The sequence below is a fragment of the Saccostrea echinata genome, unplaced genomic scaffold, assembly GCF_033153115.1.
Source record: "Saccostrea echinata isolate AGI-Se365-2 ecotype Australia unplaced genomic scaffold, CSIRO_AGI_Sech_v1 ptg000009l, whole genome shotgun sequence".
NCBI lineage: Eukaryota > Metazoa > Mollusca > Bivalvia > Ostreida > Ostreidae > Saccostrea > Saccostrea echinata.
In genome coordinates, this window is record NW_026889758.1 from 33,881,960 (window position 1) to 33,898,491 (window position 16,532).

At 37.3% G+C, this 16,532-nt stretch overlaps 1 protein-coding gene across 1 annotated transcript; it reads left to right on the plus strand.

The window, feature by feature from the left end:
- Positions 1-7,455: 7,455 nt before the first annotated feature.
- On the plus strand, positions 7,456-16,254 carry LOC133183613 (di-N-acetylchitobiase-like). The gene is made up of 7 exons (XM_061318545.1): positions 7,456-7,587; positions 8,366-8,510; positions 8,633-8,844; positions 8,971-9,142; positions 9,281-9,378; positions 9,566-9,736; positions 15,858-16,254. Exons 1-7 carry the CDS (start codon positions 7,459-7,461, stop codon positions 16,026-16,028), a joined length of 1,098 nt encoding a protein of 365 aa, XP_061174529.1. The 5' UTR covers positions 7,456-7,458; the 3' UTR covers positions 16,029-16,254.
- Positions 16,255-16,532: the final 278 nt, after the last annotated feature.

The following is a 16,532-nucleotide window of genomic DNA, read 5'->3' on the forward strand; positions in this document are numbered from 1 at the left end:
TTTTTTCTGTCGACATCGTTGGCATTGGCATTGTCGTAAACTCTTCACATTTTCATCTTCTCAAAATCATTTTTGGCAAAATCAGCCAAAAGTATAACGACAAAGGCCTAACAATTAGTATGAAATAGGTCAGTCAAATCAAAATGAAAAAAAAAAATTCTGTACGTTTATTCTAAAAAACAAATATGATGCTCTCTGTCACCCTTGACATATTTCCCCTCTGTTCTGTCAAGTTTTTTTTTTTGTCAGGATATCACCAACTATATTCCAAAAGATAATTTGGCTACTACGTAAAATGTAAGAAAAGACCTAGGAACTTTGTTTTGTAGAAAATTTTCGTTTTTTTCGACCCCCATTTAGCTCTTAAGTTGAAAATAAAATTATGAATCTATATTGTACATCTTCAGGATATCTCCAAATATATTCAGAAGATGATGGTTACCGTGTCAAAAGTTGGTTACTGTCAATACTGTGTCAAATGTAAGAGGAGTTCTACTAACCAGTTTTAAGTAGATTTCTGACCCCCGTTTGCCCCTAGGGTGAATATAAAATAATACCTCTTTGCATATCAACAGGACACAACCAATCATATTCCAAATGATGATTTGGATACTGCAATAAAAAATGTAAGAGGAATAGAATAGTGTGACAGATGGACTGACCCTTCCCTACAACATCAGGGGGCCCGAGTCCACTCATGGACGTAGGACCCCTGAGTCCCACAGCCACAAGTTGACTCGAGGCAAATGACATTGCGAGGATGGGATTGTGAAATGTGTTCCTAGGGTGAGGGGTTTTGTGGGAGGGGGGCTCTATTGATTATAAAGTGAAAGTGCAAAATCTTCTTCTTTGCTCCTTGGTGTTTAGCAGATAAACCAAGTAAATAGTTATGATAAGCAAGGGCGCCTCTTTCAAACTGTGAATATCTTAGCCCCTTGATCAAGGGTTCTGGTGTTAGGGCGGGGCTCTATTGATCATACAGTGAAAATGCATTACTTCTTTTAAAATCTTGTTCTCTTCCCTGTATATAAAGCATATACAATGTAAACTAGGTGCATGGTTATGATGATCAAGAGTGGCTCTTCCAATATTGTGAAATTTGTGGCCCCAGGTTGAGGGGTTTTGCGGGGGGGGGGGGGCTCTATTGATTATATAGTGAAAAAGCATTACCTTTTTCGAAAATCTTCTCTGCTCTTAGGTATTAAGCAGATAAACTAAGTATATAGGCATGATGAGCAAGGGCACCTCTTCCAAAATTGTGAATATCTTGGCCCCTGGGTCAGGGGTTCTCGTGTTAGGGATCATTTAGTAAAAATGAATAAATTCTATAAAAATCGTCTTCTCTCCCCCAGTTTATAAAACAAATAAACTAGGTGCATGGTTATGATTATCAAGGGTGTCTCTTACTAGATTGTTATATTTGTGACCCCAAGGTGAGGGGTTCTGTGAGGGGGGATCTCTATTGATTATACAGTGAAAGTTTCTTTTAAAATTTTCTTCTCTGCTCCTGGGTATTAAATATACATTTAATATATAAACTATGTATAAATTAAATATATAGTCATGATGAGCAAGGGTGCCTCTTCCAAAATTGTGAATGTCTTGGACCCTGGGTCAGGGGTTCTGGTGTTACATTGTAGGGCGGGGCTCTATCGATTACTAGTATATGGTGAAAGTGCATTATTTCTTTGAAATCTTCTTCTCTCCCCTGGGTATTTAACAGATAAACCAAGTATATCGTTATGATGAGAAAGGGCAACTCTTCCAAAATTTTTAATATCTTGGCCCCTGGGTAAGGGGTTCTGGTGTTAGAGCGGGACTCTATTGATTATATAGTGAAATTGCATTAATTCTTTGAAAATCTTCTCTGCTCCTGGGTATTTAGCAGATAAACTAAGTGCATGGTTATGATTATCAAGGATGTCTTTTCCAAAATCGTGAATATTTTGGCCCCTGGGTTAGGGGCTTTGGTATTAGGGTGGAGCTATATTGAATCTATAGTGAAAATGGATAATTTTCTTGAAAATCTTCTTCTCTGTTCCCGGGCATCTAGGAGGCAAATAGAGTATATAAAGTTGTAATAAGCAGGGGTGTTTTACCAGATTTTGAAATTCTGTACCCTTATTATTATTTTATAAATTTCTACTGAAAGAAGTTATTCCCCTTTGTTATTCACCTATAATAATTAATCACGGTAAATAATGTAACTTAAAAGGTCAATTGAAAAACAGAATTATACAAGAAATATTTAATACAAAAGTACTTTCATAGTTTTTAATGGTCAGGTAAACTTTTAAATAATAGATAAATGAAAATGGGACAAAATACCATATTTTGTACAAAAAATAATTTTTAAAGACCAATAGAGGCCAACGCGAGGGGGAATGAAATGTGTTAACTAGTAGGGCTCTAGAACTATTGTTTTGTTTTAGTCTGCATGAGGATAGACAAATGGGGGAAAGTACAGGCAAATAAATAGATCAACTTTAAGATTTGTTATCGAGTACTAAATTAATATTTTGCTGATCCCTGATTATCCTCTTGCTTTTGGGCAACATAGCTTTATTTATCAGCTTATTTTGTTTTAAGGGAGTATGGGACTTTCGGGTCCTGATTTCAGAGTAATTAAAACTCTAAAACACATACATAGATTTAAAGAAGAACATTTACTTATTTCACTAAAAAACATAAGAAAAGGTTCTAGTGAGTAAATCTAAAAATAGCACACGCTAAAATAAGGGGGGTAACTCTGTATGATAAAGTGATATTTTTATAAGCATTTTTTTTTTATTTGAGAACAACAATAAAAACCTCAGAATAACTTCTTTTTTATATAGATGTCATCTACAATATTGAAATTTTAATTTCAAAACAAAAAACGGCAGGAAGAAAAACAAAAAGACAAATTTATTTTGACTCATTTATATCATGATAATTTCTTGGGGAAATGGGTTCTTGTAAATGTACAATGTATTTTTAAATAATTAACGAATAATTAAAAGTTAGATTTTTTATGCTTTATTTGCATTGATTTGCTTGCTTTACAAATTGCTAAATTAAAAATATAATGTTAGTGTTTATTTTTTAAAATAATGTTATCCCGAATTTCCTCGACCCGAATTTCCTCTGATCGCAAGTGTTATAAGTGTAAAAATAATCAGCTTGAAATTTATAACCTTGCTTATATTTTAAAGATCACCCTATTTTGTTGTTTTACACCCTAATTTTCAATTTCTTTTTTGTGCCACTGCAGATAATGCCTTTTACAAGATTTTCGCAGAACAATCCGAAAATCTGATAATTTCCTGATTTGGTTTGTGCATTATAGGACGCATGTTTCCTGTTGCAACTCAAGCATGAACGCTAAGTTTACTAAGTAAGAAAAAAACAGCACCGATTCAAGGTACGCCTATTAGTATTAGCGGCCTAAGCAGCTGTTACTGTAAGCAATATTAGCAATGATTATACAGAGTACGTTTCGTGCACTGACTCAGCAGCTGTTCAGATCAGAAACCTTCTATGTCAGTATCTGACTACGTGTTTTATATATTAAATGACTAATATATCTCTGCATGCTTTCAATATTTGCAATCTCCAGCAGTATTTGATTCAGTAACCAGTCAGCTACATGTAGCCCCATATACCCTGTTGAAGCTAGGGATAAACTGGGACACCATCACAATATAAACTATATATTTACTTTTCAACTCATGTGTTCGATAAAGTTTAATAAAAAAGGGATAAATTTATATAAAAGAACTAATGCCTTAAAGTACCAAAATATTAGTCCTGTCACCAAAAAAGATGAAACAAAAATGCTGTAAGGTTTTCAAAAATGTTTATTTTTTTCACCAGATCTTTTCTAGTTTTCTTAATACAGTCATCAATGGTTCTGCCACCGATAAAACACTCACACAGGCGAACATGAAAATTGAAAAATATAATAGTCTACATGTAACATAATTTTTTAGAATTATTATAGTGTATATGTGGAGCATAGAAGTATTAGTCTACATGTGGAGCGGCCCAATTTCCACCCCCGATATAACACTCACACAGTAGAACATGTAATTTGAAAAATATTGTAGTCTGCATGTAACATAATTTTTTTTAGAAGTATAATAGTCTATATGTGGAGCGGCCCAATTTCCGCCCCCGATATAACACTCACACAGGAAAACATGAAAATTGAAAAATTTAATAGTCTACATGTAACATAATTTTTTTTTTAGAGGCATTAGAGTCTACATGTGCTACATGTAACATATTTTTTTTAGAAGTATTATAGTGTATATGTGGAGCGGCCCAGTTTCCGCCCCCGAAATAACACTTGCACAGGAGAACATGAAAATTGAAAAATATAATAGTCTACATGTAACATAATTTTTTTTTTAGAAGTATTATAGTCTACATGTGGAGCGGCCCAGTTTCCACCTCCGAAATAACACTCACACAGAAGAACATGAAAATTGAAAAATATAATAGTCTACATGTAACAACTTTTTTTTTAGAAGTATAATCGTCAACATGTGGAGCGGCCATATTTTCACCCCCGATATAACACTCACACAGGAGAACATAAAAATTGAAAAATATTGTAGTCTGCAAATAACAGGAAATTTCAAATATATAGTAGTCTACATGTGGAGCGGCCCAGTTTCCGCCCCCGAAATAACACTCACACAGGAGAACATGAAATTTGAAATATGTATTAGTCTACAAGTAACATAACTTTTTTTTAGAAGTATTATAGTCTACATGTGGAGCGGCCCAGTTTCCGCCCCCGATATAACATTCACACAGGAGAACATAAAAATTGAAAAATATAATAGTCTACATGTAACATGATTTTTTTTTTAGAAGTATTATAGTCTACATGTGGAGCGGCCCAATTTCCGCCCCCGATATAACACTCACACAACAGAACATGAAAATTGAAAAATATAATAGTCTACCTGTAACATAATTTTTTTTTTAGAAGTATTATAGTCTACATGTGGAGCGGCCCAATTTCCGCCCCCGATAAAACACTCACACAGGAGAACATGAAAATTGAAAAATATAATAGTCTACCTGTAACATGATTTTTTTTTAAGAAGTATTTTAGTCTACATGTGGAGCGGCCCAATTTCCGCCCCCGATAAAACACTCACACAGGAGAACATGAAATATGAAAAAATATAATAGTCCACATGTAACATAGTTTTTTTTAGAATTATTATAGTGTATATGTGGAGTGGCCCAGTTTCCACCCCCGAAATAACACTTGCACAGGAGAACATGAAAATTGAAAAATATAATAGTCTACATGTAACACAATTTTTTTTAGAAGTATTATAGTCTACATGTGGAGCGGCCCAGTTTCCGCCCCCGATATAACACTCACACAGGAGAACATGAAAATTGAAAAATATTGTAGTCTGCAAATAACAGGAAATTTCAAAAATATAGTAGTCTACATGTGGAGCGGCCCAGTTTCCACCCCCGAAATAACACTCGCACAGGAGAACATGAAATTTTAACCCTGACCTAGCCTGGATAAATGACAACATTTACTAAACTTCTGGAGTTTTTAAACTTTCAAAAAAATCACAAATCGAGTCCAAATTAAAAACGCCCCAAGATAATGCAATTTAACATATTTGATCTCTCAAATAAAATATATGGAGATAACGAGAACAGTATTCAAGCTCAAAAGTCCATTAAACAATACAAATTTTGGAGCAGAGCAAACACAGACCTCTAAAACATCAGAGGTGGGATCAGGTGCCATGGAGGAGTGAGCATCCCCTGCCGACCGGTCACACCTGCCGTGTGCTCCTTGTCATGATCGGGAAATAGCGGAAAAATCCGAAGACAATTCAGTGTGCAAACATTGGCCTAACAATTAGTATGAAAAACGTCAGTTACCATTTGACTTAATGATAAATTTTATTTGCCGACGAGGTCATTGTATCGACCATAGAACTTAAGAAATGATGACTTTAAACGAGACTGCTGATATTCTTGTTTCATCAAATTGTTTGTCAATAATTTACCTCGTTTTAGAAATTGTTCATACGTAGAGCATGTTCTTGCGTATCGAATCAACTGAGAGATATAAACACCGTATGCAGGTGAAGAAGGTATATTGCTGCATAAGTAAGGGAAGTTGACGATTGAAAAGTTAAAGTCATCACGTTTGTCATAAAGCTTGGTTGTTAGATTTCCATTAACATCTGTTTCTAGTAAAATATCCAATTATGAAACAGATGTGTCAGACTCTGTGGTATCTTTTATTTCAAGCTCAGCGGGATATATCGTATCAACATAAGAATGGAAATAACCATTTTTAATTGACAATACGTCGTCGAAATATCTAAAGGTCGAGTTGAAGGCCACAGCAAGTGTTTTCTTCTTTTCACGTACATGCATGAGATTTTGAACACAAAAATAGGTCTGCTGATAACGGGGCGCAATTGATACCCATGGGAATTCCAAAGATTGTTGGAAGACCTGGGAAGATATTGTCAATCAAGGAATTCAAGCATCTTTTTAATATCAACTTCAGAGTACTTGTGTGTGCAATCAGAATGTTTTTAACAAAATAATTTTGCAAATGACCAATGACAAGGTAAGTAAATTTACGAGTTCCATTTTTATTGAAAAAGCAGCTGTCAATGATATCAAAAAGCCTGGACTTTAATTTATCGTGGGTAATGGTTCGTAAGTTCTTATGTTATTGATTTTGGTAAAATTTTGTGATTTCAAATTTTCCAAAAGTTCCTTGGAATTTTTAAGTATCCACATCTGATTTACACCACTTCTCGAATATATTGTTGCACAGTAGTCCTGTAGTTTCTCCTTCACTACTGTTAATATGTTGGTGGGGAGTAAAGTAAGAGGCATGGTAGAGCATTTACTGGAACCCGCTATCTATATTTTACGAATGTGTAAAATACGGACTCGCGTACGGGAACATAATAAATACGAAATGATACATTTTTGAATTTTCGCAATAATTTAACTCAAAATATGACAGTAAAATGAAAAAAGGAAGCATCAAGAATTAGGCATACACTGTTCAGTGTTCGAGATAAAAGTTTGAGATCAACAATTTATAATTGTAGAGATACGGGTAAACGATTTTCGAGCAAAAAAAAAAAAAAATTGTTGAACACGCATTGTTGAACACGTTTACCCTCCATATTTTATATGATATTTTTTGTATGACTCTTAACTCAAAAAATAATATTTTGACATAATTTGTATAAAATTTTAAAATATACAACATCTACATTGGTTACAAAAAGATGATGGATATCATTATCAAATAAAAGATGTATATTGCTAATAGACAACACATAGTGCAACTGATCCTCATATACAAGAAAACAATAAGGGGTGTGGAACTACAGATGTATTGTGAGACGATTTGAATATACACCGCACTTTAAACGCCCATTACCGCTTGTAAACATGATAAAAGTGGCGGTGTTTAACTACATATTTTTACTTTTCTTTCTAACCACGGACTTTGTAAAGTGTGCCTGTCCTTGTGAATATAAACAACAGTGTGATATTATTAAGGATAATAAGCGCAAAGAGGTCTGGCCAAATGTAGTCTTGATGTTTGTTTGATAGGCTATTTAGCTCTTCTTAACTTATGATCATTGACTTTAGCGTTCCTCATTATGTTTGAAATGATATACAAACCATGTATCTAACAAATATTATGGTATCTAACAAATATTATGTACAGCTACATCTACACCAAATTCTTGTTTAACTTGGTAAATGTAAATAGAAAGTAAAAGTTTCTCGTAGGTGGTCTTTCATGGTCGAATAGTGGGTAATCCATACACAGGATCTTCCAATATTGTATTAAAATGATTTATTGTTTTATTAATAATGTGTGCGATTTTTTTAATTGATGCAGAATTAAAATAACTGAATTGAAATCACTGTACATATATATTTTTTTCTCGCAATGGTTTAACAGAGGATATCCATGATAAGGAAGCGCCGTCATTAATTTGCAACTTTCCGGTAATTAAAAAAAAAGAAAAAAATTAGTGTCCTTCCTTATTGTGTGAATGCCATTGTCAAAGTCTATAAATAATAGCTATACAGGAAAATTTGTTCTACTGGTTGGGCAATAATAAATCTTTTAAATTCAGTGATTCTGAGCACTAGGAAGTGGTGTTTACTGAATGGATTGCAAACTTGCATTAGGATGACTTCTAATTCTAGTTTCTTAATCTTTAAATGTATATGGTTTGCAAATGTTCGGCATCTTCTGTTCGATTGAATGTAACATATATAATTATGATTGAATAATTCATATTTAATAAACCCATGGCTTATTTTTATTGCGTTTCTGTAGGTATTTATATTTTCATTGGATAAGAGGGAAGGAAAATGGAGCCACTATGATTGGTCGAAAGTGACCACGGTTGTAATGGTTGGGTATATTAACCTTGATTTGATGTGTTTTGCCCACAAACACGGAGCAAGGGCTGTTTTAATCGGTAATGATATTTTAAAACAAAGGCTAGTTACACTTACATATTAATTAAAAGAATAAAATAATCATGGATTGTTTCAATATTTATTGAAGAATAAATAGGCTTAAACTGATATATTTTCAAAGCAAACTTTCCGAAGGCAAACCTGACCAATGCTGCACAGAGAAGTAATTGGGTTAAGGACAAACTAAACATTGTGCAGAAAAACTACCTCGATGGAATAAATATTGACTTCGAAGACTTTATTGCTGAGAATAGGACAGACCAGAGAGACGGTTATACAGAACTGGTGAATGAAACTTATCAGACATTCAAACAAGCCAACAAAAATTATCAGGTAATGTACCAAAAGGCAAATGAAACATTACGTTCAGAATAAAATGTATACATGTACATATTTCATGTTCATCTGGATCATGTAAAATAGCATTTTTCCATTCCGTGCTTTATTTTCTGCTGCTAGGTTACAGTTGACGTTGCATGGAGTCCAGTGGGAGTTGACCAAAGATTTTACGACTACCTCAAACTAAGTTATGTTAGTGATTTCTTGTTCATTATGTCTTATGACGAACAAAGTCAAATATATGGAGAATGCATTGCAGGAGCAAATTCGGGATTCTACAAAACAGAATCAGGTATTTTTCCAAAGATCGTGAGAAGTTTTGGAAAATATTAATAATAAATCAATAAGTACATGTATATCTAATTTAAAAAGAGAAGACAAGGCAAGAAAGACCGCGTGTGTTATAATTTTTTGTGTGTTTCTTCCAAAGGTTTCTATAAGTACTATGAAATGGGAGCCGATTTAAATAAATTAGTGTTGGGAGTACCATGGTATGGTTATATCTATCAATGTGAAAGCATCACAAAGGTAAGTGAAGAAGAGATCAAAAGCGTGTTCTCCCTAGATTAAGTAAATACAGAGTGGCTTCCTTTGTTAAAGAGCCCGAATTAATATGGTCATAAAAATATTTATTCTTTAGTTAACTTAAAGAATTTTATTCGATAAGGTCTTTTTTCTATTATGTTTTAACCACTTATCGTTTGATTAATTTTAGGATAACAAATGTGCTATAAAACACGTTCCTTTCCGAAGAATCAACTGCAGTGACGCAGCAGGTTCAGAAATTAATTACAGTTATATAATGTCGTCACTGCTACCAAAATCTTCAACCGGACGAATATGGGATAAGAAAACACTTTCACCATACTTTAATTTTGTAAATAATGTAAGTATTCCCGAAGACATAACTCTGCTAATATAACATGGTAATCGTATAATGTTACGCCATTTACATGGCAATCTTGTGATGTTGGACCCTTTGCATGGCAATCCTGAGATGTTACATTTACATGGCAATTGGCAATCTTGTAATGTTGGACCCTTTACATGGCAGTCCTGAAATATTGTAACATTTACATGACAATACTGTAATGTTGTTCCCTTCACATGGCAATCCTGCAATGGTGGGCCCCTTACATGGCATTCTTGTAAGTTGAACGCTTTGCATGCAATCTTGTAATGTAATGTTGGACCATTTACTTGACAATCTAGTAATGATGGACCCCTCTCATGGCAATCTTGTAATGCTGGACCCTTTGTATGACGATCTCGTAATGTTGGACCCTTTGTATGACGATCTTATAATGTTGGATCTTTTACATAGTAATGCTCTAGTAATGTGCTCTTTTCATGACAAACTTGTTTTGTACCTTTTATTTTCTGTTGCACTGGACACTGTCACTATAATAATAACATTATAGTGAACTAGATGACCTGAGCCAAACTTCACATAGTAATTAGACGCAGTGATATCTTAACCCAACTTTTCTTTTTTTATCATTGCTCTGATACGAATACTACATACAACTTGTCACTGTTTGAGAGTTAGATTAATTGTATGTTTTTATGTCCCATTTGAGGGCACCGGTGAAGGACTTCAGATTTAGACCTTGACCTGGCACTCAGAACCATTGAGCAGTGAGGCATTTTATTGTTCCAAGACCTATCATGACACGGGGCCTTGGCTTTTAAGATCTCTTCTGAAAGACCCACAATTTTTACTTCTTTTTATCGACTTGGATCTGTCGCGGCCAGGGCTCGAACCCACGACCTTCGAATCACGGAGCGAGCGCTCAATCGCTTTGACAATTCGAATCGACAAGAATAACCCATGTCACCGCCTAATGAAGTCCAGACTATCAATAAAGTTGCGCTACCATTTAGCAGGGCTTTGCTGAAGCTTCTGTACACACTTGCAGAAGATGGATTTCTGCTATCTGATAGCTTGGCACTCTTGTGCTTGTCCATCGCTATTACTCTTTCTTCGTAGAAGATGGATTTCTGCTATCTGTCAGCTTGGCACTCTTGTGCATGCCTATCGCTATATGTCAGCATGGCGCTTGTCTGTCGGTTCCGATCGTCATCAGATGGTCTCCAACCTTCACCAGATGTTCCGAGCCTAAACCATGACATTCTCCAGTTGGTGGATCAGCAATGTGTTAGTGGCCAATCCGCTACTTGATGGATCACGACTTCCAGCACAGATCATCTCGGCGGTTCCATTTCTAGCAGTATGACCTCTCTGCTTCTTCTCCCAGTCTTCTTATTGCTGTCTTACATGTTCTTTCTGATATTCCTAATCGTGCAAGTTCCACATCGATTGCGCTAGGAACCCTCTTCAGCCGACATCTATCGGAAACGGCCAAACGCTCCATCCTCTATTCTTGCAGTCTGCCATGAGGTCTGCATATTTAAGGTTCTTCTTCTCATGTGCCTCCTCACAATTTTTCTTCCCATGGCACGGTCAGCTCTATTGTGACCAACTTCTTCGACTGCTGGGACACTAATACTGCGTCTGGTTGTAGGTTGGTTTTCACGATGTTAGGGAAAACTAATTTCCTGTCCAGATCTATTCTGAGCTCCCAGTCATGTCCTCTATCCAGCATTGATGTCCGTCGTGCTGCTCTTGTGTCAGACGGTCCCCCCCCCCCCGTTTCACAAACTGAATCTGTCCTTGTTTCATGTCTGTTGGTCGATTCCTTCTCCTCTCAACCTCCAGCACATCACTCCCGCGGGAATTTGTCGTGTCACCATCTATATATCCCCTGTGTCAGCGCTACTTGGCATCCTGAAAGAATATGCGCATAGTCCCTCTCTTACCACACCGCTTACAGTTTGGGTCTTCGCTTAGTTCCCACTGTTGAAAGTTTACAGTAGATGAGCGTGTGTCATACACTGACCTCAGCAGGGACGAGATTCTAAACTGACCCTTCTTCCATAGTTCTGCCCATGTTAATTCCCGCTCCGGTAAATCCCACTTCATCCAGGCCCCCTGTTTTCCAAGTTCTTTTGATTTTGCTTTCCGTTGATCTTACTCAGTGCGCCGTACTTCAGCCTGAACCTTGGTGCACCTCTCTGCTGGTGATGCTTTTGACCACTGCTGGAAATGTGACATTTCCACGCCCTGTTGCCCAGTGCTTGTGTTTCCAATGATGTCTCGTGAGTATAACATACTCTCTGGTTGGTCCACTGATGTTTTTGCTGACCACTTTCTTCCCGTCCATGTCTGGATTACTGCTCTTGCGATCCTGTCGTCTGCGTCTGCTGATCCCATAACGTCATTACCAAGCGGCATTTTGCTACCTTGAATTCTTCCACCATAGAGGAAACTGGTATGCGTAATTGAGTTGAGTTGCTGTAGAGTCCAATCGATGTAAATGATGGTGGAACTCCTAGCCATCTCCTTAGATACCAACTCACTTTCCTTTCCATAGCTTCGATTGTAGTACTTGCGATTAGGAACAGCCACATTAGTCTTGGTAAGATCCCATGCTGGTAGATTCATGCCTTATACTTTCCAAGTAGTCGGCTGCCATCAACCATTTTTAGCCAAGACAGGAGCTTCTTAGTTGTGTCTTCGATGCTATTTTTGTCTGTGAGGGATTCATTAAAACACTTTCCGAAGTATTTAATTGGGTTTCCTAATATAGATGGGATCTCCTCTCTTTGAAATTGCATCTTGACTAGTCTGTCGACACGCCCCTTCCTCAATATGAGACATTTGGATTTCTTTGGCTTGAACTTCATGCGTGCCCTGGAAACCTATCTTCAAATGCTGATCTTGCCTGTTTATGAGTCGTTGCTGTCACTGTGAGATCATCCATAAAGCCTCTGATTGGTGGCTGATAAATCCCCGAGTCCATCCTCAACCCTCTTGATTCTCTTTCTGCACACCCAGTACAAACAGGATAGGAGAAATTGTACATCCTGTGACTATCCCTTTCTCTACTCTTTGCTAGGACGTGGTGTAGTCATCGACAGTGAACCGGATCTGCATTCCTCCGAAGTAGATCTTGACAATCCCCTGAACCTTCTCTGGTATATGGTTCAGTTCCATCACCGACTCAATCAGCTTGTGGGGGACAGGTCCATAAGCGTTGGCTTGGTCTAACCACACTGCTGCGAAGTTTTTCTTGCTTTCCGTGGCCTCCTTGATGAGGTGGCTTATGACACGTGTGTTCTACGCATCCGGAGTACCCTGGTGTGCCTGCCTTTTTAAAGATGTATCTATGTAACCGTTGTTCACCATATACCCTGATATTCGCTTTGCTAACACTGACATGAACATTTTGACCTCCACATTTAGCAAAGATATTGTTCTAAACTGGTTGATTGTCTTACAGTTCTTCTCTTTCAGTACAAAACACCCCTCTGCCTCTTTCCAGCATTGTGTTTTCCCTTTCCTCCAGATTACTCGGAAAAGCTGCCAAAATTTCCCTAGTAACTTTGGCGCCTCTTATATACTACCGGTATGTATTGTATCTCATTTGGTCTAGGAGTTGAGCTTGATTTTGCTTTCTTGACGACTTCCTTCAAATCCTTCCATGTAGACTCCTTAACATCCATCAAAGCCTCTGGTGGATCCAATTTCGCCTCATGCGGGCATTGATCCAATGGTTCTTTTCACAGTGGGTCAGAGTGTGTTTCTTGTAAATACCCCTCAACTTCTTCATTTGAACAGTGAAGTGTTCCTGTCTTTCTTCGCCTAGAAGCTCCTGTATAAACATAAGCGAGTTCTTAAAAAATCTTCCCCTGTTCTTCTCACTTTTCTTCATCTGCGTCAGGTGCTCCGCTCTCCTTAGCCTTGAAAGCTCTGACCTGATATCATTCGTCAGCTGTGATATTTCTGCTTTTTCCCAGTCCTTTGCTCTTCTAAACTGTTTATTCAGCTCTTAATTCTTGACGACATTCTCTGATCCTTCGCTCCATCCTATCTGGGGTCTGATCTTTTGCTCATTCCTCGATTTTCCTTTCTCCGTCCCAAACCGCTCTTTCCCAATGTTATACACCATGTTGGTAAATATGTCTATCTTCCTCTCTACTTTCCTTTGCATTGTTGACTCAAAGATCATGCTGACATCTTGATCGAAGCCACTCGACACTACTTCATCATCTCCTTTCGGCCATGATATTCTTAGCCTTTTTCCTTAACGTTCCTTTGCGTCTGCTGGCCATGGCTAGCTCGAAAAACAAGTTCCTCCATCAAGTTGCCGTTGCTGTCTTGGGACGACTCAGACAAGGAGAGGTTCCTGGCTCTATGGGCTATGTCCTGGCTAGGATCCTCCTGCGTCTCACCACTTGGTGCTGCGCGCTGTGTCTGGGTTGTCACATTATCACATTGATTTCTTGCTTGGTGCATTCACAATCCTCGGATGTTTTTGCAGACTTTACCGCACGTACATCTCACTTCAGCCTTTCCTCCATCTAAAGTTAGTAGCACCATCCCTCTCACATTCCATGGGTTGTTTCTTGTCGTTGCCATTAGATCTGCCTGTTCGAGCCTCTAATCCCCCCTCTCTGGGGGCTCTGGGGGTTTTGATCATTTAGTTCATCATAGCTAATTTGGGTGTCCCCTCACGAGCACTGTGCAAAGGGAAGCTGCCCCCCCCCCTTGGTACCCGTGTCTAGACTTCCTGGCGCCACCTGTCTCTCCAGTGGCACCGGTCTTCCACAGTCGCCATCTAGTCTTTCCTGACAGTCACCGGTTTCCCAGGTTAACAGTATGCACTTACAGAAGATGGATTTTTGCTAACTGTGAGCTGGTTTGTATTATAAAACATTTTTGTGCCCCCGTAAATGAAGATTCGGGGGCATTGGTGTTTGCTTTGTCCGTCCCTTAGTCTGTCTGTCTCTATATCCGCAAAAACTTTAATCTTACCCATAATTTGTGATTGGTTGGAGCTATGACTTGCATATTTCACATGTGTATTCCTTGTGACGACCTCTAGACCTTGACTATGGAGTTGACCCACTTTTGCAAAATTTTACCAAACTTTAACCTTGGACATAACTTTTTAAACAATTAGAGCTAGGGCTTTCATACTTCATATGTGTATTCCTTGAGACAAGACCTTCCCTTGGATGCCAACAATTTGGACCCTTTGACCTTGGAGTTTGACCTACTTTTGAAAAGCTTTTACCTTGGCCTTAACTTTTTAAACAATTAGAGCTAGGGCTTTCATACTTCATATGTGTATTCCTTGTGACAAGACCTTCCCTTGGATGCCAACAATTTGGACCCTTTGACCTTGGAGTTTGACCTACTTTTGAAAAGCTTTTACCTTGGCCTTAACTTTGGAACGGCTAGGGCTATCATATTTCACAGGTGTATTCATTGTGACAAGATTTTCCCTTGGATATCATTTATTTTGACCTTGACCTTGGAGTTTGATCTACTTTTGAAAATCTTGACCGTAAGTTTCGAACAGATGGTGCTAGGGCTTTCATATTTCACATGTTTATTCCTTGTGACAAGAAATCCCATTGGGTACCAACAGTTTTGACCTTTTATCCTTCACCTTAGAGTTTGACCTACTTCTGAAAAAACATTAACCTTGGCCATAATTTTGTAGCGGCTAGGGCTATGGCTATCATATTTCACAGGTGTATTCCTTGTGACAAGACCTTTCCCTGGGTACCATTTATTTTGACCCTTTAACCTTGACCTTGGAGTTTGATCTACTTTTGAAAAACTTTAACCTTGTCCATAACTTTTGAAAGGTTGGTGCTAGGGCTCTTGTATTTCAATGTGTATTCCTTGTGGTAAGACCTTTCTTTAGATAGCAACATTTTTAATTTCTTGACCTTGAAGTTTTATTTACATTTTAGAAACTTTAGCCTTTGCCATGAGCTGCCATACGGCGACATCAATGTTTCACAAACACATCTTGTTTTTGCTATCGGTTGGCTATTACTTGTATCAGATCAACATAAAGTCTCTCACCCCTTCTATAATCTCTCACCAAACTAGTCTGGGAAATACAAGTATAAAATATTATCTATTGCAGACAGTAACTTACCAGATATGGTATGATGACCCAGAGAGTCTCGTTTTGAAATACAACATCAGTACGTACCACAGACTACGAGGGGTGGGTATGTGGAACGCTGATGCTGTGGACTTCCAGATAGACCCAGAGGGCGCGAAAAAAATGTGGGACGCTCTTCCGGTGTACTGAGAAATAGATCATGTGATATCAGCAGATCATTTCTATTTTCCAGGTTTTGTTGGGAGAAGTTACTGCTGGGGTGTTCCTGCATAATTAAATGAGGAACTCGAATTTATCGTATTTCATTAAATTAGTATGTCTAGTGAAATTACCTTTATGTATGTTTAAAAAAATTATAATTTTATATGCAATATCATGTTATTAACTTATTATGTTTAGTTGGCCAACATTCCATTAGTTTTTTATTTGTGCTTGGTACTATAAATTTGTTGAAGAGATCAACATTTGTTTCTTTTATATCTTGCAAGGTGCTGGTTATCCTACAATCTGAAAATATAATATATTCATTATTATTATTAGAAATATGCTACACATGCATCCCCTTTTTTTGCTGCATCAGAACATATGAAAATATAATAATTGGTATCGAAATATCATGATGTTACTAATGACGATATAAAATAATTAAAATGTAAAGATTTTGAATTTTACATTGCAAATGTTGATTAGATG